The sequence below is a fragment of the Hemitrygon akajei genome, chromosome 1 (genome assembly GCF_048418815.1).
Source record: "Hemitrygon akajei chromosome 1, sHemAka1.3, whole genome shotgun sequence".
NCBI lineage: Eukaryota > Metazoa > Chordata > Chondrichthyes > Myliobatiformes > Dasyatidae > Hemitrygon > Hemitrygon akajei.
The window spans coordinates 115,167,305-115,189,882 of record NC_133124.1 but is presented as its reverse complement, the minus strand read 5'-3'; the positions used below and the strand labels follow the sequence as shown (position 1 = coordinate 115,189,882).

General features: G+C 38.7%; 1 protein-coding gene across 2 annotated transcripts in view; it reads right to left on the bottom strand.

Moving 5' to 3' along the window:
* znf407 (zinc finger protein 407) overlaps nucleotides 1–22,578 on the bottom strand; it is a 464,904-nt gene that overhangs the window by 373,517 nt on the left and 68,809 nt on the right. For both annotated transcript variants that reach the window (XM_073050486.1, XM_073050495.1), the window contains exon 3: nucleotides 13,568–13,682. In XM_073050486.1, coding sequence (XP_072906587.1) covers nucleotides 13,568–13,682 — 115 coding nt within the window. The remainder of the gene's footprint in view (nucleotides 1–13,567; nucleotides 13,683–22,578) is intronic.

Genomic DNA, 22,578 nt, shown 5'->3' with positions numbered 1-22,578 from the left:
CATATTGATAATTCCTTTCCTCCCACAGATGCTGCCCAAGCTGCTGAGTTCCTCCAGCAGACTGGTAATTCAGTGTTAACTAAGATCACCCATGCCTCTGAATCAGATCAGAGGTGCAAGCACAAGAGCAAAGTACAGAATACCGAAACCTCCAATAAAACGTTAAAAGTCATGTCCCACTATTAAATAGAAGCCAACTACTTTTAAAGACATTTTCTAGGAGAAACTGAACAGGTTTGGTTGAAGTATTTAAAATCAGGAAAGAATTAATACAAAGTTTTCATTGTAAAATGTGGAATTGTAAGTACAAATTAAATTGAATAAAATTCACCCTGAAGGTGGAGACATAATAGACTGTAGATGCTGGAATCTGGAATAACAAATTGCTGTAAGAACTCAGTGGGTCAGTCAATTTTTGTGGAAGAAAGGAAATGTTAAACCCTGGTTAGGGCACACTGATCTTCATCCACCAAGTTCTTTCAGCAGACTGTTGATTGTTACCTAAAAATTGATAGGAACGTGGAAGAATAGAGGTACTTAAGGAGAAGCTATATGAAGAAAATGGAATAAAGAATGAAACTAGTTGTTGATAGAGTAATGGTTTACATGGAGCAGGAAAATCAACAGAGACCACTTGTGCTGAAAAATCAATGTAATTTCACATACAAGGAGCAAAATGCCCAGGAACAGCTGGCTTGCCTTCACACCTCCAACAGGTGTATAGCCAGTGAGAGCAAGCAATGGGGTGAAAAGAAAAAGGGATTATGAAAAACAACTGTATTTTTATTTTTTCATCAGTGCTCTACCAATAATTATGTCCTCTCTTCACACCTGTTCAGGAATCATCATGAGCTACTCACACCGATCTACGCAGTGCCACTGGCAGAGAAGAGGAAACTGCCCACAGAGCAGAATGTGAAATCTGAGTGGGAAGATGCTAAGCCACATTTACAGATCCCAACAGGCAGCTCAAAAACAACACTGACCTATTCATGTCAGCTTTCACCCCAGGCCAGCAACTGATGTACACTGTGCTAATCTAAAATGAGAGACAGCACTTTAAAACAAAACCTTTTACAAATTTGGTAAAAAATTGTTCACTCTGGATATATTAACAATGAAAATGATATACCTCAGAATTCACCACTTTACATAATGCAGGGCAGCAATTAAACAGCAAATGTAACAGCAATTAAAATTTGATGTTATTTGTGCACAGAATGAGAGGTGAAGACTTATCTGCAAATATTCTCTGTTTCAAAGCAGCATTCATTCCAAGATAGCCATAACCTTCTGGGGAAGAAAATACTGGAGAACTGTGCAGGCTCAAACACTGAATATGTTCAAGGCTGAGACAGACCGATTTTTGATCTATACAAAGCCAATGGTTCCTAGGGAACTGGCAGCACAGTGGAGCTCAGATCTGAATAACTTGAGAAACCCTGAACCTATTTGACAGGTTCTTAAGTACTAAACAGTAATCAAGCATTTTAAAAGTGGCCATAGAATAGATATTTCCCCCCCATGTGGAAGAGACCAAAACATATCAGTCACCAACAAATCTATTAGGGAACTCATGTAAAACCTTTCCAGGTGAGCATGTGACACTACTACCAGATGGAGTAGTTAAGGTGAAGAAGGAAAATACAATCAAGGAGAGGCAAGGAAAGGTTATGACCAGAAAAGAATAAAAGAATATATCGTAGAGGGTTTTGTGTTGTATAAACAATGCAGTAGACAGGACAAAAAGCTAGTTTACGTCCCATAAATTCTATATAATTCTGCTGAGTAAGAATCTTAGTGCCCCAATAAGTTTGGCCCAGTTAATATGACCTGCTCTCACCAACACCTTTGTGGCTTGAGCAGTCTAAATCTATTTCACAGGCAAACTCAGTTGGGTGCAGCATCACTGTTCTATGAAACTCCAATTAGTAGCTCATATGAAGTTCTTGATCCATCACCAAAATCTATTTCTTTCTCTTCCAGAACTGGGTATCATTAGCTCCATTTCCAAAATTCTTAAACACACATTCTTCACCTATGATATACTTGGCCAACGTCCTTCACTCTGGCCATCCCATTTCCAGTAAGTCTCTCTGGATCAATACTAAAATCATTGACCTACTCTTCCAATCTATTCTCAGTTATATTTTATCACAAATATTCTCAGAGACTCGGACTGCTTCTCTCACTCCAACTTTCCTCTTTTTATTTCAAACTCCAAGTGATTTGCTGAGATCAACAGCGAGACCTGTCAACTTTTCTCCTAATGCCTCCCTATGACCATTCTTTCAATGCCACCCCCAACCCCATGCATGAACCTTATTTTCCCAATTCCACTACCCTTCCAGTGCAAACAGTTGCTGCAGCAGCTGAGCTTGCCTATGTATTTCCCCACTGAGATTCACTAATTAACCTACAAAAATATGTAATGGTCCACAGTAATCAGACACTGGTTATATCTCAAAGGCTAGGTCTATAGGGAAGGAAAATTAACTTTGGTCACCTGTGTTATGTCAACATGCAAATTCTAATTATTGGTTGCACAAATTATCACACATTCTGTTGCGTTGTCTCCAAAGGAACTGAATGTTGAGGCAACCAAAAACTACCTTCTTCTTGCAAATTTCATGCTGTAATGTAAGACCCAGCTTGCATTGTGAACTGCATCTCCCAATAACTTTCTGACTTGAAAGAATGAATGGTGACACATCCTGAGTAGTGGACTTAGTTCTCCACCATGAACGCTACCCAAATTTAAAGCACATGCAAAATTCAAAGAATGACCTGAAAAGTATGCCATCTGCCCCAAAAGGACCATTGAGCACATCAAAATGTTTAGAGATTATATTAAAAACACTGAACAAGAAGGAAATTTCCAATTGGAGCAAATCAGTCCATTCTTGCACCAGAGTAATTAGAATTCCTCTGTCTTCCAGCCACACAACTTCAGCAGTATAACAATGGTCCAGTAATATTGTATGATTTCTAGATTGGTAATTGGTTTACTATTGTTACGTGTACCATGGGACAGTGAAAATCTTTACTTTGCATGTCTTCCATACAGATTATGACATCACATTGGTACATCAAGGTAGTTCAAAGCAAAAACAACAACAGGATGCAGAATAAATTATCATATTTGCAGAGAAATTGCAGTGGATGCAGATAATCAGATTGTGAGTCTATCTTATTGTGCAAAAGATCCATTCAATAGTCTTACAACAGAAGATAAGAATAGAATCTATCCTTAGCCTGGTGGTATGTACTTTCAGGCTGGGTGGGGTCTTCGATTATGCAGGCTACTTTTCTGAAACAGCAAGAAGTGTAGATTGAATCCTTGGAAAGGATGCTGGTTTTTAATGATGTACTGAAGGTATGTCAACAGCTCTCTGCAGCTCTTTTGACTTTAGAGCACCAATCAGAAAACAAATCAGAATTATCTCAGCAGATTTCACTTAGCACTGCTAAGATATACAAAAGGAGATCACAGGCATATCTTATGCTACTAGTTATGCAAGTTTGCTATCTATAAATTGGGAACACTTCATGCATCGTCATAATAGCTGTATTTCAAGAACACCTATCAGACTGACTACAAATAATTAAAATGCATTTGTTGCAAGGGGTATTAGGTGTGAATGTAGGGAAGTTTTTATACTGAAAGAATAATAATAAGACCCTATCAGAATATTGCATACAATTATGAACTCCATATTTAATTAATGAATTAATTGTCCTGATCCAAGTGTATAAACACCATGCCCAAGTTACTTCACCAATGTCTCTACTTCCTCACAAGGATAAAGAAATCTGGCACATCCTCATCGACCATTACTCATTTTTAAATCGATGCACCACAGAAAGCACTCTATCCAGATGCATAATGTTTTAGTATGCCAACCGCTCTGCACATGATCTCAAGAAACTACAGGGTGCTGTGGACTCAGCTCAGCACATCAAGGAAACCACCTCCCCTCTATGGACTCTGTCTATACTTCATGCTGCATCAGTAAAGCAGCCAGCACAATCAAAGACCCCACCCATACTGAACATACTCTTTTCTCCCCTCTTCCATTGGGCAGAAGATTAAAAAACCTGAAACTAGGTTCATGGACATCACCTACCCCACTGTTATAAGACTACTAAATAGCTCTCTGGTTCAACAGACTCTTGGCTTTACAATTTACCTCATTATGAGTTTGCACTTTATTGTTTATCTGCATTGCACTGTCTCTGTAACTACCACACTTTATTCTATATTGATTTTTTTTTTTACCTTGTTCTACCTGTGAAATGATTTGATCTATATAAAGCATGCATTACAAGCTTTTTCACTGTGTCATGGTACATGTGACAATAATAAACCAATTCCATTTCTAATTACTTGCACTGAAGGTAGTGCAGAAAAGAAAAGAATCACTGGGTTGATTCTAGAGATAAAAGGTTCCATGCATGAAAAAAAGTTTAAGCACCACAGTCCAAAGTTCATACTTTTTTTGGAATGTGGCAACACAAGTAGATGGAGAGTAACATAGGCATATGGCATGCTTGTCTTCATAGCCTGAGACACAGAAAATAGGAGTTGGGAAGTCATGTTTTAACTTTTATGCGTGGTGGACAGCATTCCGATTGGTTGCATCACAGTCTGATATGGAAACACTAATGCCCTTGAACGGAAAAGTCTACAAAAAGTTATCGATACAGTCCAGTCCATCATGGGTAAAGCCCTCACCACCATTGAGAACATCAACAAGGAGTGCTGCTGCAGGAAAGCAACTTCCATCACCCACAATCCAGGCCAAAATCTCTTATCATTGCTATCATGAAGGAGGTACAGGAGCCTCAGGTCCCACACCATTAGGTTACAGAACAGTTATTACCCCTCAACCATCGGGCTTGTGAACCAGAGGTGATAACTCCATTCACCCCAACAACCTATGCACTCAATTTCAAGGACTCTATAATCTCATGTTCTTGACTACTTATTGCTTATTTATTATTATGTTATTTTTCTCTTTTCTATTTGCACAGTTCGTGTCTTTGCACATTGGCTGTTTGTCAGTGTTTGTTGTGTACACTTTTTCATTGATTCTATTGCTTTCTTTGTATTTACTGGGAATGATCACAAGAAAATTAATCTCAGGGTTGTATAGGTGACATACTGTATATGTACTTTGGAACACAAATCCCCATTTGACTACTATATGTAGATCTAGTCCCCACACGACAGGAAGAATGTATTTGTGGCAGCAAGAGTGCAGAGAAAATTCACAAGGTCATTGCCTGGATTGGAGGACTCAGATATAGGGAGAGAATTGATATGATGATAGTTTTTCTTGGCGTGGAGGGGCTGAGGGGTGACCAAATAGAAGCATATAAAATTATTAAGAGATAGAGATAGGGTAGACAGAATTATTAAGACAGAATTATCTAAACAAGAGGACACAGATTTAAGGTGAGAGGAGGGAGTATTAAATGGGATTGGAGGGGACTGATTTTTTATTTTGCATAGAGAGTGGTTGATATCCAGAATATACTTGTGCATATGACAATAAACTCAATTTTGTGACTAATCTCACAATCTTCAGGCTCTTGTACCTCCTCTCTAATGGCAGTGACATGAAGAGGGGCCTCAATGACGGATGCTACAGCCTTAAGGCGCCAGCTATTGAAGATATCCTTGATAGTGGTGTGTGTTGTGCTCATAATGGAACCGGCTGAGTCTTTGGTTACATACAGAATCTCTCCAAACCCCAAATGAAATAGAACCACTGGAATGCTTCCTTCATGATTATGTCAATAAATTAGGCCCATGATAGATTCTCCAAGTTGTTAAGCCCAGAAACTTGAAGCTGCTCGCCCTTTCTACTGGCAACCTATCAATCTCTTCCATAATTATCAGAGAATGATTGCAGCACGGAAGGAGGTACTCAGCCCATCATATCTGCTCCAGAACAACTCAATATCATTAGCAACTCCATGTGTTCTAGGAAGTCCAGTGATTTAGAACACTGGAGGAAAGTAATTCCTCCTTATTTCAATCTTGAATGGCCAGTGCTGTACTAGGGAAAACATCAATCCCTTAAAAATCCAACATTTTAATAAGATAACCTATCATTCTTCAAAACTGCATTGATACAAGACCAGCCTACTTATAGAATCTCAAGAATTGTGCAGTACAGAATCTGGCTTTTGCCCCAACACATCCATGCAAACCTTTTTACCAGTTTACACTATCCCCATTTGCCTGTATTAAGTCCTATCCTTCAACATCTTGCCTATTCAAAGGATTGTCTAATAGTTACTTAAACCCCTAGCACTTACATCTACTTCAATCACCTCCTAAGGCAGCATGTTCCAGATATGCTGCTATCTGCTATATGCAAAATTTAAAAATCCCCACAATCCCCTTTAAAACTGCTTCCTCACACCTCACCTCTGTCCTCTTGTTTTTGATAGCCCATCCTGGGGAAAGTAATTCTGTCTACCCTATATGAAAGGTCACCCCTCAGCACTTCCACTCTAACAAAAACAAACACATCATATCAATTCTCTCCCCACATCCAAAATCCAGGCAATGACCTGGTGAATCTCCTCTGCACTCCTTCTGGCACACTATATTCTTCTGATTGTGTGGGGTCCAGAACTACATGTAGTAGTCAAATGGGGATTTGTGTTCCAAAGTACAAAGTAAATTTATTATCAAAGTATATATGTCACCATGTACGTGTATGCACAGGAGCAATGAAAAACTTACTTGCAGCAGCATAAGCACAGAGCATAGTATAAGCAGTATTCAGAAGAAAAACACAAAACATAAATAATACACAAATAGAGTTCAGATACTTGCTTTTAATGTGATTTTCCTTGCAGTTTTTGTTTTATTTATGTTTGCATACTTCTGTATAATCACCTACTTATTTATTATTTTATTTGGAAATCATAACAAGTACTTCCAGCCCAATAAGCCCGGACCACCCAATTACACTCATGTGACAAGTTAGCCTACTAACCCGTGGGTGGAAACTGGAGCACCCGGAGGACGACCCTTACAAATAGCAGCAGGAATTGAGCAGCAGTTGTTGGCATCGTAATAGCGTTACACTTACCTCTATGCTATCTATAAATTTTTTGTAGCTTGATGGGTATTTGATTCTCTGCTTCCGTAGCTTATTTGCAAAGCTGAAGTGTGATTCAGACAGTATCTGCTCTACAATTCAGTCTGGCTTGCAGTGTAAACAGAGTGTTATTTCTTGCTACTTGCCTTGCTTTCTGGTACAGGCTGACCCTGTCTGATCTATACTACGATGAACATCTAATAAAACAGCTGTAACCAGAAGATTTGCACCTACTCTTGACTTCCAAAGAACATTCTCGACAACATCTCCAGAACTAACAAGATCCACACTTAAACTCAGAAGCAGCTTCTTTCCCCACCATCGGATATATGAATGACCATAAACACTACCTCATTTTTCCTTCTTTTTGGCACTGTTTTTACTTTTTGTAATTTATAGTCATTTGTGTCTTTGCAAAACAACAAATTTCACATCAATGATGATACATCTGATTCTGATTCAAAACTACATGCAAGTCAAGAAGGAGTCATTGTGACCAGGACACAATCGGCTACAATCCTAATATATGGTGAAGTGAGTTTAAGGGGCTGGCTGGCCTACTCCCTCCTTGTATTTTCTTTCTCTCTCCACAGGATCTGCCTTACACATTCTGAATATATCCAACCTCCTCTGTTTTAAGCACGAGAAAGTCTGCAGATGCTGGAAATCCAGAGCAACACACACAAAATGCTGGAGGAACTCAGCAGCATCTATGGAAATGAATGAGAGAGAGGATACCTCAGAACGGGAATGAGAATCAGAATTTAAATGTTTGGCTACACTTAACCTCGAATCTGGTCCTCTATCATGTCCAGTACTCCCGATGTGACCTCCTCTAACAGTCCTCCTCCTTTATTACCCAATCTGACCTTTTACTTCTTCTCCCCTGCTTATTACTTCCCCCTAAGTCTCCTCCTCTTTCCCATTCTCTTACAGACCACTCTCCTCTCCTATCAGACTCCTCCTTCTCTAGCCCTCAATCTTTCCCACCCACCTAGCTTCCAGTTCAACTCTATCCCCTCCCACCACTTTTTTATTCTGGCATCTTCCCCCTTCCTAAACAGTCCTGAAGTAGGGTCTAGGACTGAAACACAATCGTTTATTCCTTTCCATAGATGCTGCCTGACCTGCTGAGTTCCTCCAGCATTTTGTGTGTTTTCCCGTTTTAAGATCAGATTCCCAACATCTGCTTGGTTTTGCTTCTGCACCAAGATATTTTGCATTTCAATACATTTTTTCACACCTTCATACTTCCTATTTCCTTAATTTCAATAATTTTGCAATCAACTTTCTAATGCTCATTTCTGATTTTCCGAGGGAGTATGCAACTCTCAGTAAACTGGGAATAGAAACAATTAACCTCAACCTTAACAAAAGGAGAAATAGAAAGGCAATTTTTTAAACTAGTTGCTGATTTTGTCCCTTCTAAAATAACAATCTAATTTCAGCTGAACCCAGGATTCATTTAAAAACTTAGTAACCGAAATTGTTAGATTACTTTTAGGATTAAAGAATCATAGTAGGCAGATGAAATTAACTCATAGCTTGCCTACAACTTTACTAAATAGCACAGCAAGCATGTTCAGCTAAGGGCCATCTTTGCCTCTATTTTTCTATATTGTAAAGAGCAATCACAGCCAGGGAGAATCGGAACAACTAGTTATATGCCGACGAGTATCAAGGCATCCAATCTGAAGTGTTATTATCACCAACCGGCTGAGCTGCAATATCATGCACGTCAGACCTCACAACTGTATCATGTCTTGGCCTCCCAAGTTGCTCTGTACACAAGATGGTTTTTTTTGAGCTCCCACTTATTTCAGCTCTACGCCGTCTTGCTGGAAAACAATGCACGGTAATCTGGTACAAAAACTTTGATGGAAATGAATTATGCCCTTTGGGACTGCCCACTTCATGAAAACCTCTGTGCTGGAACAGTTCAGGAGAAGTAAGTGACTTAAACCATTGAAGATTTAAATAATGCGACGCATTTCATGCCCAGCCTGGTGCCAGATTCCAATGAAGTTGTTAATGCATGTAATGATTAAGTGTAACTCAAATACTAACTGTGTTGTTGAAAACATGACAGGCAATAATTTGGTCTATTATATTCTAGCATTTAATTGCCTAGTTCAGACATTCTTTGACACATTATGAAGCAATGATTTACAATTATTCAAGCTGCAAAGGTCAGAAAGTGACATTATAATCATCTTCAAAGAGATCCCCTCACATCCTCAAAACAAGGTAATGCAACTAACAACAATTTTACTGGAGTTGTAACTGTTTACAGCTGTATTTTAACCACAGTGTAACACTTATAAGAAAGAGAGAGAAAAATACATATTAACATGCTTGATTCATCTCAGGTATATTACCTGTATTATAAAAAAGTACATTCATACCAATGCATATTACTATGAACAATTAAAACAATTCATAGTCGTTGAATATACCACAAATTTACAAATTCCACTTCAACAACATTTATTTTAGCAATTTCCTATAGGAACATAGCCACTATAACAAAGTATTTGTGCTGGATTGCTGCTTTTGAATGCAGAGCTAATGTTGCTGAAAGATCACTTCACCCTTTAAAATATAATCCTAAAAAAAATATGGTAATGAAGGAATGCAGCATGAGCTGCTTATGTTGAGGAACTAATGGGTCCATCGAGTATTCTCTAAATTATTTAGTCATTGGTGATAATGAATTGACATTGTCATATTATTAATGTAAAATGTTGCATCATTTTAACCATCGAGCTGATGCCATTACTTAATTTACATATTCACTTAATTAATGCTAAACCTCAACAAATGCTGAAGGGTCACTTCTTTGAGCATTATAATATCTCCTACTCTTTTTGCCTCTCTTGGAGACTGACCAGGTAATCGACGTTTTCCATCAGTTTGACCTAAACATCACAAGTATTAACCTTTACAGGTCAGAACTTGTAGACTGGAATCTGCTGTCAGGATTTATCAATGTATATTTCACATTTCCCCCAGCAATATTTAACAATGCTACTAGCTGAGGCCACCAGCCTAAAATAATATTCAGCTTTCCTATTCTAATTCTATTGTCTATGTATATGTTAAATAATATTTGTCACTATTTTTTTTAAAAACTTCAAAACAAAGTTAAATAACCACTTGAGACTTTGATATCACTATATTGGTAACAAAATTTGTCTATTAGAAAGAACAATAAAACTTTCTTTACTTATTTATTTTTAACTTATCTTTTCTTTCTATATCTATTGCATTGTACTGCTGCAGCTAACAAATTTCATGACACATGCCCATAACAATAAACCTGATTCCAATTTGAAAAACATTTACATAAAAAGAGCTATGAATAAGAATCGCCAGCTCAATCTTTAAAAAAAACAGAACCTGAGAACACTGCCTCCCCCCCAGCAATCTATCCTTTCCAGTTGCTATGAAGGTACTATTGTCAGCACCTGATTTGAACAAGGTTAATTACCCTTTCAGAGCGGCCTTTCTTTAAAAAAATAGAGAAAAAGGCAATTTATTACAAAGATATGAATTCACCTTCCAACAGGTGATCCTAAATCAAAACATTTTGATAAACAGCATTTTTTCCTTTAACCCAGTGTACAGAAATGAACATACTTCTAATTACTTCAGTTCCTAGCTAGTGTTTTTCAACATCTACCAAACACAATACAGGTTTCATTCCACAAGCTGTTCAATAAGCTGCTAAGAATCTTCATACTGGTCATGGTTTCCACATCAGGCATCACAAAAGTCCTGGCTAGTTTTTATCCATTCATGGACATCACTAAAATTGATTATCAGGTCATTTATGACATTGCTATCTGTAGATTCTACTGCGTACAAGCTGTTTCCTGCTTTTCATCCACTGAAACAGAGTTTGCATATAATAACTACTACACTGGAATTTAATATTCACATCCTGTAGTTGTGGTGGAGATGGGTTCTGCTGTGGCCTTCAAGAGTGAATTAGTTCAACATATGATGAGGACCAAATTGAAAGGCTACAGAGAAGAACCAAGGGTTGTAACTTCTGAATCGCTCTAAAGTGCCATGGTGGGAAAAATGGCCTCCTTCTATGCAGTAACCATTCTGTGATTCAACTGCTGTATAAAACACTTTGTGAAATGCTAGGATTGTGAAAGTTGCTGCAGAATTGAAAGCCTTTCTTTCCAAGACAAAATGGTTAGAAATGATTAGAATACCAATTTTCTTTTAAAATTTGTGAACAGGCGTCATTGCCCACTTCAAATCAGTTGAAGATGATCCAGTTTTAAACACATTCTGGACAATTTAATGGGGAGGAAGTGATGTGAGATGCAAGGAATGTTAATTAATTAAAATATTTTTTTTCAATTTAACATCTTGCTATTATTTTAAAATGAAAACCATGTCACTAATGCACAAGTTTGATAATTAAAATGATATTAGCAGCAAATCTTCACCAAGTACAAACGGTTTGGTTGTTACATCACTGAACAATTATGTAAAGTCTTAAGCCATCCAAATCAATTCACTACTTAATCAAGGCATAATTAATTGCACTGGTCACATTAACAACAATCACTAAAACCTAAATTCTCATATCATCCACCACCCGAATTCCTGGATTGGTGCATGACACAAATATGATCCTTCCCCCCCCCCCAATTATTTTTCAAAAACGCTTTCCTAATGAACCAGATAACCATGATTAAACAAGCATTCTTTTCTTTATGACTGCATAACAAAACTGCTGACCTTTTATGACAAAATTAAAATAAAGTTCAATTTTGGAATGTTGTAAAACAAAAGGTTAAAGCCTGGGAAGTTGTAAAAAGTGGTACATTGTATTCTTTTTGATGTATACTATATTATGCAAAGTCATAACTAAAACTGAATTTTAACTAGTCCTCTTTATATATAATCCACTTATCTCTCGCAAGCTCAATGGGTATGGGCATTCAGTCCATTAAACTGAATACCATAAAGTTTCAGATACTTTTTATTAAGCATCACTATAAATATTTTACAAAACATTTCTAAAGCTGCAGCCTTGTTTTGTATTCAAAATGCAGCATTAAAAACAAGGACATCTCAGATTTCACACGTTAAGAAGATTTTCTCAATACACATGTGTCCCAGCAGTTCAGCAAGATACCAGACAAGCAAATGGGATGAAAATATCGATTCTGTATTGATTACTAATTGGTACGAGTGTCTGAAGGTCCTGGATGGTAGCCATTAGCATGAAGCCAAGCAATCAAACTGCATGTACGTGCTTTTATTAAGTTTGCTTTTCATAAAGGGAACCTTAAACCTGTAATCCTCTGAATGGCTTACAGATGTGACATTAACACAAAAATGTGCTTGTTGAACCGACTCACCATTCATTATTCTATTTGCAGCAGGCAATAAACAGACTCCAAACATGGTTTATAAATAAATCATCTACTTTTATAAGATTCTTTCAGTTGAATTTATCTTGGGAATTTTAATATACTATTTCCATCCCTCCAATTCAGTCATTGTTTAGTTGGCTCAAAGTAGCTAGATCCACAGAATGTGAAAAGGTTGAAGCCTAATTATTCATCTCTTACTAAAACAAAAACTTCATCAAACATGTATTAATTTACTTAATGAGCTCTATTTATGTTATACTCATTTACCCATTTACACAAAGCTGACTATAAAATCCTTTTAAGTAATAAGTATTCAATGACTTCCACTGCCCACGTTGTCAAACAGCCTTTCTTAGATGGACCCTGTGTCTCTAGTTCAGAAGTTTGCCAATTTGTCACTGTGTACTACTAGTAAATCTCTAATCCTACTACTATTTTACTTGAACAATGTAAGGATTGCAGTCGTATATGCTTTATAACCTAGTTAATTCAATCACAGTCTGAAGGGAAACTAATACATTGAAAATGGACATATTCAATGTAAAAATGAAAAATCTCCAGCTCCTTTGTTTTTGCATACAAAAAATGTAATAAGAGTCCATGGCAGACCCACAGTAGCATGGTGGTTAGTGTAATGCTATTACAGCTTGGGACTGTCTAGAGTTCAATTATGGTATCATATATAAAGAGTCTGTATGCCCACCCCATCAAATGCGTGGGCTTTCCATGGGTGCTCCAGTTTCCTCCCACAGTCCAAGGATGTACCGGGTAGGTTAACTGGTCATTGTAAATTGCCCTGTGATTAAGTTAGTGTTAATCGGGTTTGTCAGGGGTAACTGGGGCAGCATGGCTCAAAGGGGCAGAAGGACCTAGTTGCGTTGTATCGCTAAATAAAATAAACATTTGTTAAAACAAATAAATACAGTAAGCCAAATGCAGATAACCGCTGTGAAATGTTTTCTGTAATTTGGATTCCAGATTTCTGTTTACTCCTCTGGAAAGCAGTCCTTCTGTTGAACACACAAGCATTGCTGGACTACTTACCCACATATGTGGCACTTGTATTCACGAACCCCAAGATGCCGTTTGACATGATTACGAGCATCTCCCAATTGTGCTGTTGCGAAGTTACAGAGTGTACATCGGAAAGGCTTTGATCCTATGGTTTAAGGAGAAAATAAAATGCACGGTTAGGTAAAATAACAACAATGTAAATGATACAATCATAGATAACTAGTACACATCCCCTGAACACTGGAACACTTTATTTGGAGTAGATAAGTTGGATAAGATTTTTATCTTAATATACTTGCTGGCATGGAAGTGTAACAAAGAGCAAAGCTTTACAGCTCCAGCTGCAAGATCAGGGTTTGATACCTATCACTATCTGTTAAAAGTTTGTATGTTCTCGCAGTAGCCATGTGGGTTTCCTTCATGTGCTCCAGTTTCTTGCCGCATCCCAAAAGATGGTCAGGCTAGGGTGAGTGAGTTGTGGCCATGCTATGTTGGTGTTGGAAGGGTGGTGACACTTGCAGTCTACCCAGCACAATCCTCACACAAGTTTGCTTTGACACAAATGACATATTTCACTATATTTTTCAATGTACACGTGACAAATAAAGCTAATCTTTTTTTCCTTTCCTAGTGGCCTTTCCATAACTGAAAATGCAGAAAATAGCACAGGACATTGAGAAGAAAACTGATACAGAAAAATAAAGCAATTCCACCTGTTCAAAACTAAAGGACAAAGTTGCTGAGAGTCACGAGATTATGTAGATGCTGGTAACCTAGAACAACACAAACCGCTGGAGAGGGAGATGCAGCACTTCACCAGCAAGTTGGTCAGGGTCATTCATTGTATCCAATGTTCCTGCTGTGGCCTCCTCGGCATCAGTGAGACCCAACGTTGATGGTGCCTTCTCTCCATCAGCCTTCAACAGCCAGGATCTCTCAGTGGCCACCCACTTCAAATCCACTTCCCATTCCCATACCAACATATCTGTCCATGGCCTCCTCCATTGCCATGCAGGTTGGAAGAGCAACAGCTCATATTCCGTCTGGGTAGTCTCCAACCTAATGGAATGAGCAACTCCCTCTGGATCGCCACCTCCTTCCCTTTATTCGGAGGTCTACTGTCTTTTCCTCTGATTTCTTCTTCTTCTTCAGCCCTTTACTCCTTCCACTTATTACCTCCGAGCTTCTCCAATCCATTTCCTTTCATACCCCTTCCCCTACTTTACCCCTCACCTGAATTCAAGAATCACCTGCCAGACTGTGCTCCTCTCTCTCCCCCACCTTTTTATTCTGGCTTGGGCTCCAGTCCTGATGAAGGATCTTGGCCCAAAACATTGACTGATTATTTCACACCGCAGATATTGCCTGACCTGCTGAGTTCCTCCAGCATTTTCAAGGCCACACACTACATTGGGCTACTTCTGGGCTGCAAATGCCTTTCATAACATCTGAAGGATGAAGAGAGGGGTGTGATCCAAGAATCTAAATTCACAAAGGATATTGTAAGAGGCACATGCTGAAGATTTTGTTTTAGTGATAATATTAAAATATAAAATCTCAAGCTGACTCTGGCAGAAAAGTAATTGCTATTATGATTCCTGACTTCAGTTGAGAATCCACACTAGTGCAATCAATATAGACTTAAATGGTCTTATTGAGAAAGTGTGTTGAAAGTGTGAGTTCTTCTTCCTTGGATCTAATGTTAAAACATATGTAGGATGCCCTATGTTTACTCAGGTTAACTTATTTTGAGAGATCTTACTGGGACAACAAAGAAAACATGAACCTTGATCCTACTTCTAACAATATAACCTGAATAAATGTAGGTCATCACAACAAAATTCACATTCCATGAATGAATTTTTGGAAACCAAGGGGTCTTTCTTAAATAAGCACATAACAGGAGGAGAGATCTCATTCTTTCACCATGTTATGATGAATATTCCTCTGCAGCCCATTACTTTAAAAGCATGCACATTTTGATCCTTTAAGACAAGATCTCAGCAAATGACAAATTTGAGAATCACATGCACATTTTTCTCCAGTTTAGTATTACCAGTCACTGGTCAACAGCCCTAAGAATGGCTTTATCACCTGGAATTTGGTTATACTACAACAAAACCCTCATTATGTGCAATGAATTCTGGCATCTTACACATGAAGGCAAACTAATGCACAAACAAGTGAGATGTGTTGGGATATTAACCAATCAGGTGGTTTACTTGACTTGGAATAAAAACTTACTTTAATGTAACAAGATATCTCAGCACAATTATCAACCAAAATTTGGCCTTAAGTCACACTGGAATATGTTGCAGTATACAACCACGGGTTTGGTCAAACTGCTTGAAATTGGAAGTCTTAAAATTGCAAAAGCCAGTAGGAAGAGAATGCTACAGCTTATAGAAATGCCAACCAAAGTAAAGAAGACCAATCAATAGTCAAGTGATTGAAATTAAGGAAGATTAAGAAATCTGAATTTGAAGAGTAAATACTTGAGAGAATTACAGAAAAGCAAACTGGGGATATTAGGTAGGGGATCACCTAGAGACTTTGACAACAATAGGCAGAACTCTAAAACTGAGGCAACAACACACACAAAATGCTGGTGGAACGCAGCAGACCAGGCAGCATCTATAGGGAGAAGCGCTGTCGACGTTTCGGGCCAAGACCCTTCATCAGGACTAACTGAAAGGAAAGATAGTAAGCGATTTGAAAGTAGTGGGGGGAGGGGGAAATGCGAAATGATAGGAGAAGATCGGAGGAGGTGGGATGAAGCTAAGAGCTGGAAAGGTGATTGGTGAAAGTGATACAGAGCTGGAGAAGGGAAAGGATCATGGGATGGGAGGCCTCAGGAGAAAGAAGGGGGGGGGGGGGGGAGAAGAGAAGCACCAGAGGGAGATGGAGAACAGGCAAACAACTAAATATGTCAGGGATGGGGTAAGAAGGGGAGGAGGGGCATTAACGGAAGTTAGAGAAGTCAATGTTCATGCCATCAGGTTGGAGGCTACCCAGCCGGTATATAAGGTGTTGTTCCTCCAACCTGAGTTTGGATTCATTTTGACAATAGAGGAGGCCATGGATAGACATATCAGAATGGGAATGGGATGTGGAATTAAAATGTGTGGCCACTGGGAGATCCTGCTTTCTCTGGCGGACCGAGCATAGGTGTTCAGCGAAACGGTCTCCCAGTCTGCGTCGGGTCTCATCAATATATAAAAGACCACACCGGGAACACCGGACGCAGTATACCACACCAGCCGACTCACAGGTGAAGTGTCGCCTCACCTGGAAGGACTGTCTGGGGCCTTGAATGGTGGTGAGGGAGGGAGTGTAAGGGCAGGTGTAGCACTTGTTCCGTCTACAAGGATAAGTGCCAGGAGGGAGATCGGTGGGAAGGGATGGGGGGGGGGGGGGAACGAGTGGACAAGGGAGTCGCGTAGGGAGCGATCCCTGCAATCCAAAATCAGGTTGGAGGAACAACACCTTATATACCGGCTGGGTAGCCTCCAACCTGATGGCATGAACATTGACTTCTCTAACTTCCATTAATGCCCCTCCTCCCCTTCTTACTCCATCCCTGACATATTTAGTTGTTTGCCTGTTCTCCATCTCCCTCTGGTGCTTCCCGCCCCCACCTTCTTTCTCCTGAGGCCTCCTGTCCCATGATCCTTTCCCTTCTCTGGCTCTGTATCACTTTCTCCAATCACCTTTCCAGCTCTTAGCTTCATCCCACCCTCTCCGGTCTTCTCCTATCATTTCGCATTTCCCCCTCCCCCCACTACTTTCAAATCTCTTACTATCTTTCCTTTCGGTTAGTCCTGACGAAGGGTCTCGGCCCGAAACGTCGACAGCGCTTCTCCCTATAGATGCTGCCTGGCCTGCTGTGTTCCACCAGCATTTTGCGTGCGTTGTTGTTTGAGTTTCCAGCATCTGCAGATTTCCTCGTGTTTGCTCTAAAACTGAGGCATTGTTTAACTGGGAGTCCAAGTAGACCAGCAAATTCTCATGGTTGGGTGTGACACAGTTCATGTTAGCACACAGGTGAGCAGAATTTTGGATGACCTTAAGTAAAAACAAAAGCTGACCGGTAGTTATTTGGACCAATCAAGTTTGAACGTACAAAAGCACAAATGAGGGTTTCTGAAACAAAAGCATGATAAACATTACAGTGGATGTCAGTAGTTTTTGGGTGATGTTGTGGATATGTGGTTCATCATAAATGAACAGAGCACCTGTGAATTATTTCCAGCCTCCTACACAAAGACTTAAATGCAGGCAATTAAAATCTTATCACTCAAACTTCTGAAGAAATTCACTCTCAAAAAGGAATATAAACAAACATTCCTTTATTTTTCTCCCTTCTTCAATATCCAAGATCCCTTATACAGAAATGATTCAATTTGAAAATTATCTTCCTTGTTTTCAAATCCCTCGTGTCTTCTTCCAGCCCTACAATCCTCTGTTTCCTGTACCCCACCAGTTCTAAACATCAGATCCCTGTCACTCCAATAATGTCAGCAATGTATTCAGTTGTCAGGTCCCCAAAACAGGACATCCCTCCTCAATTCCCCTGTGCCTAATCATCTCCCGTTCTTTGAGGTGCTCCTTAAAACCTCTTTCTCTCTAGTCAACCTTCTTTCTATTGCCTTTTGTACAGGAGCACAAGAAAATAGGAACAGGAGTTGGCCAATTGGCTCCTCAAATCTGGCTCATCATTTTGTATGATCATGGCTGATCTATCTCACTCCTCAGCTTCTTCCTTGTGTGAACCAAGTGACAAATGTGTTATCATGAGTTTTGCCCACGGACATTTAAAAAAAATTGACTTGAGCATTGCTCTCATTGCTTGTTTGAGAAATTCATAATTAACTTTTTCAATACCATGTACCAACCTAACTAAACTATGGTATAGATAATTGGAAATTAGGTTGAAATGTCAAAATTGAGTTTTCTGAATACCTGTTTAATTCTACAAGAGTTTAAATTTGTGTCACACAAAATGAAAATGATTCCAAACAATGCTTATCAAAAAATCCTCAAGATTACATTACACTGTGGAAAACATGCTAAATTGCTAGTTTTCACAGCATTATGAAAAGGTGTCTGTTTACTTCCAAGCACTATAAATAATGCTAGCCTCCTATCAGAAATGGATGATGTATCTTTAAAAACTAGACATCTCAGCACACGTGCACACCCCTACATTGATTGCACACCCATTCTACTGTATATAAAAGTGTTTACAAAACCTATTATAGATAGAAATAAACAGCATACAATTACATTTTACTAATGACAGTACTAATTACCCAGATAGAAATGCTCACAATTGTTTTAGTAATTTTAAGTGATTTTTAGATGTCCAATTATCTTGTGTTTGAGAAAACAAAATGGTGCTAAACATTTTGATGAAAGGTAGGTTATTACAACTGTCATTGTACAAGACAGTTCATACACTTCATTGAGCTGTTTAGTGTTTACTAATTGATTATTAAACAAATAAGGACTATTCTTTAATTCCACTTGTTCTGTGGAATACAATTAAACTAGTCATCGTCCCTAGCACCACCATCACCCCAGGGTGCAACCTTGTTCCTTTCCATTTAAAGGCTTCATGTACAAATCTTCCCCAATTGTCCATTGTAAATTATAGATCATAACAAATAGTCATCAACTAAATTCAAAGGTTTCAAAACCGGATTTTGACACACACCCAAGAAAAATATTACATAGGATACACATAACAGAAATAAAAAAAAAATCAAGGAAAAGTGCAAGATGACCCGAGATGAATGAAGAGTGATAGAGCTATCTGGATGTGGAGTTATTATTTTCCACCACCACACTTCTCACAGTCTCAACAAACTGCTGGTAAACCTTATGATTAGAATTAGAATTATGATGAAAGGCTGATAGTAAAGCTTGGTACAAAATTATGTCAGAGAGCTGTACCAGGTTTTTTAACCCATCTCCTTTTCATTTAAAAGTAAGTGGTGCAATGGCATCATATGCATGATGTTTTGCACCAATTATCTTCCCAAACATCAGATCAACTTGCATGGGTATATTCAACAAGTTAAAAGAGAACAACTTGCATTTTTACAACTACTTTACCAACCTCAGGATGTCCTCAAAACACCTTACAGCCAAAGAAGCAGTAATGCTCCTCAGACAGGATGAAGAGATCAATACTCCCCAATGCCATTCGGCTTTACAATTCAACCGCCAGGAGTAAGATATGTTAAAGTGCCGGGGTTAGGACTCAATGTATTTAAGTAAACTACTTAAGAACTTTTTAAAAAGCTATTATTAATGCTTTTTGAGAGGGTGATTTTAGATGCATATCATATTTTTACTGAGTTAAGTATTGTATGTAATTAGTTTTGCTACAATAAGTGTACGGGACATTGGAAAAAATGTTGAATTTCCCCATGGGGATGAATAAAGTATCTATCTATCTAACAGCAATGCAATACTGGATTTGGTAATTTTGATCAAGAAGCAGATATTAGTCCTAGGACACTGAGTATAGATATTCTGCTCTTTCGGAAAGGCACCTCCAGCAGATTAGGTGTTGGGAACTATCAGCAATATTTAACCAGCTAACATAACACAGATTTAGGAAGTTATGCTTAGTTGAAAAGGCAAGATTCAGAAGAGGTGAGACACAGGTATTTAAATAAGAACTTCCTAACTGAAAAAGTCTGTAGCAGTTGAGGGACAATAGTAGTAAAAAGATGAGGCAAGAGATGTAGGTAAAGGACAGGATGGGAGAGTGGGGAGGTGACGGTTTCAGAAGCTGAACTGAAAATAGCAATCAATGGCTGCCTGGTTTAATTGGTTTCTCTTCATTTGCTGAGTTCTTTGGGCGCCTTCTGTCTCTGAAACATAGCCAAGATTTGAGTTGGGACAGAGGCAAGAATGCAGCCACAGTTAGGGCAGGAGTTCAGACACAAGAAGGGAAAAAGCATCCAAAAAGGGCATGCTCCTATTAACGCAACAATAGAAGCACATTTATCACCATGAACTTAAGGGCAGAGTCACACAAAGCAGAACTCTGCTGAACCCTGGTACATTAGAGATCTGCCTGGGTCTAAACCTAAACCTCCAATGTAAACACAACCAAACCAGGGCTAATTCAACCAGTCTGAGAGAACCACGGCAATCTGAACTCAACCATAAAGTATAGGAACAGAAGTAGGCCATTCAGCCCATCAAGTCTGCTCTGCCATTCAATCATGGAAACCAAATCCATCCATGGCCTATCTAAACCAAACTGGACAATAGCCAAATCAGAACCAAGTCAAACATAAGGACTTCATTTTTGTTTTGATACCCAACACATACAGTCAGATTATCCTTTGCTTGGATTGGGTAAGCCTGGCTCTGGATAAAGTATAAAGCCTTTTATTGCATTTATTCATAAAGAGTCAGCCTGGCCTAGGTGTAAAGACATAATTTGACATAGAAAGCATATATGCAGATGCTTGGCTTAGCATGTATAGCCAGCTGTATTGTAAGTAAGTCCAGTCACTCCCCTCTCTCAATGGCACTGTGTAATCTAAAAAGAGTCGATATTCAAGAGAGCAATATAGAGATTGATAATCCACAGCAGGGGAGGTGCTGAGGGGAGACAAGTTTGGTAGGAAAAGAAACAGCCATGGCTAATAACATAATCTATTATCTCACTATTACTTTAATCAGATGGCTTTCAGACAACAACCTGCTGATAGAGAAACTATTTCTCCTGCTGGTCTAGAGGCAACTCTGAATTTTTTATGAAGAAAACTTTTTAAATAATTCATATTTCTTATTATACATTTTCAATTTAGGAAGACAAGAGCTTTTATCAGTTTAAGGAAAGAGTACTACACCAATAATGAATACTTTAGATATATTCTACATATTTTTGTACCGCTTAATAAAATGCATTGTTCTAATTTTTGTATTGCTAAGTACAAGTAATGATAAACTTAAAGTGTGAAGAAGTATCAGCAATTCAAACAAGAAAATGTAAATTGTGCAAAGGAAATTATAAATAAATAGATGACATGTATTCAGATATTGGATTACATGCAGGGTCATTACTGACCCATGTCTGTATTCTCACCATATATTGCACAAATTACTTCATGCTGCATATTGGTTCTCCCTGCTCAACTCATGCCCTGTGGAAAAATAAGCTGGAGTGCTAATGATGACTCCACATCTTGCCAAAGACAATGAGCACCTACACAGCTGAATGCACAGTTGTGCTGTGAGAGTGCTCTCAAGCAAGAGCTATAATCACTGGACTGCTAGCTCACCCCTCAACACCAGTGAAGGCAAGCGGCTACTGTGTTTACTCTTATCTATGACAAGCAGGTCACAGCACTCTGTAAGTTACAATTACAACAATAAATGACAACTTCTTACAGTTACATAGCATATTAACGCAGTAAAACATTCCAAGATCATTAAAACAAAATTTGACCTATAGACAGACACATAACTGGGGCACACAATCGAAAGCTTGCTTAAAACTGTAGATTTTATAGAGACACAAGAGACTGCTAGAATCTGAGGCAAGAAATAAAATGCTGGAGGAAATCAGCCAGTCAAGCAGCATCTGTAGAGAGAAATGGACAGTTGACATTTTTGAAACATTGATTGTCCAGTTCCCTCCACAGATGCTGCCTGACCCAGGATTTTCTTTGCTTTGGTAAATTTTATAAGATGATTTTAGCAAAAATGAGAAAGAAAAAATGGATAGAGCTTAGGAGCAGAATTCCAACTTCAGGACCAAGACAGAAAGCAGCGGTCTGTGTGGAGGAATAAGAATAGAGGATGAGCAGAGTTGGAGGGAGAGTTTAGAATGATGTAGACCACATGCAGGTAGATGTGCAAATTGGCACCATGGCCATCAGACATTGTAGGCTACAGTGCCCATTCCTATGCTGTACTCTGCTAAGGGAAGCTCAGAAAGAAGGAAGACCAGAAGAGCAAACCCACACAATTGGAATTGAAAACATGGTACCCAATTAGCTATGAAATTTCTC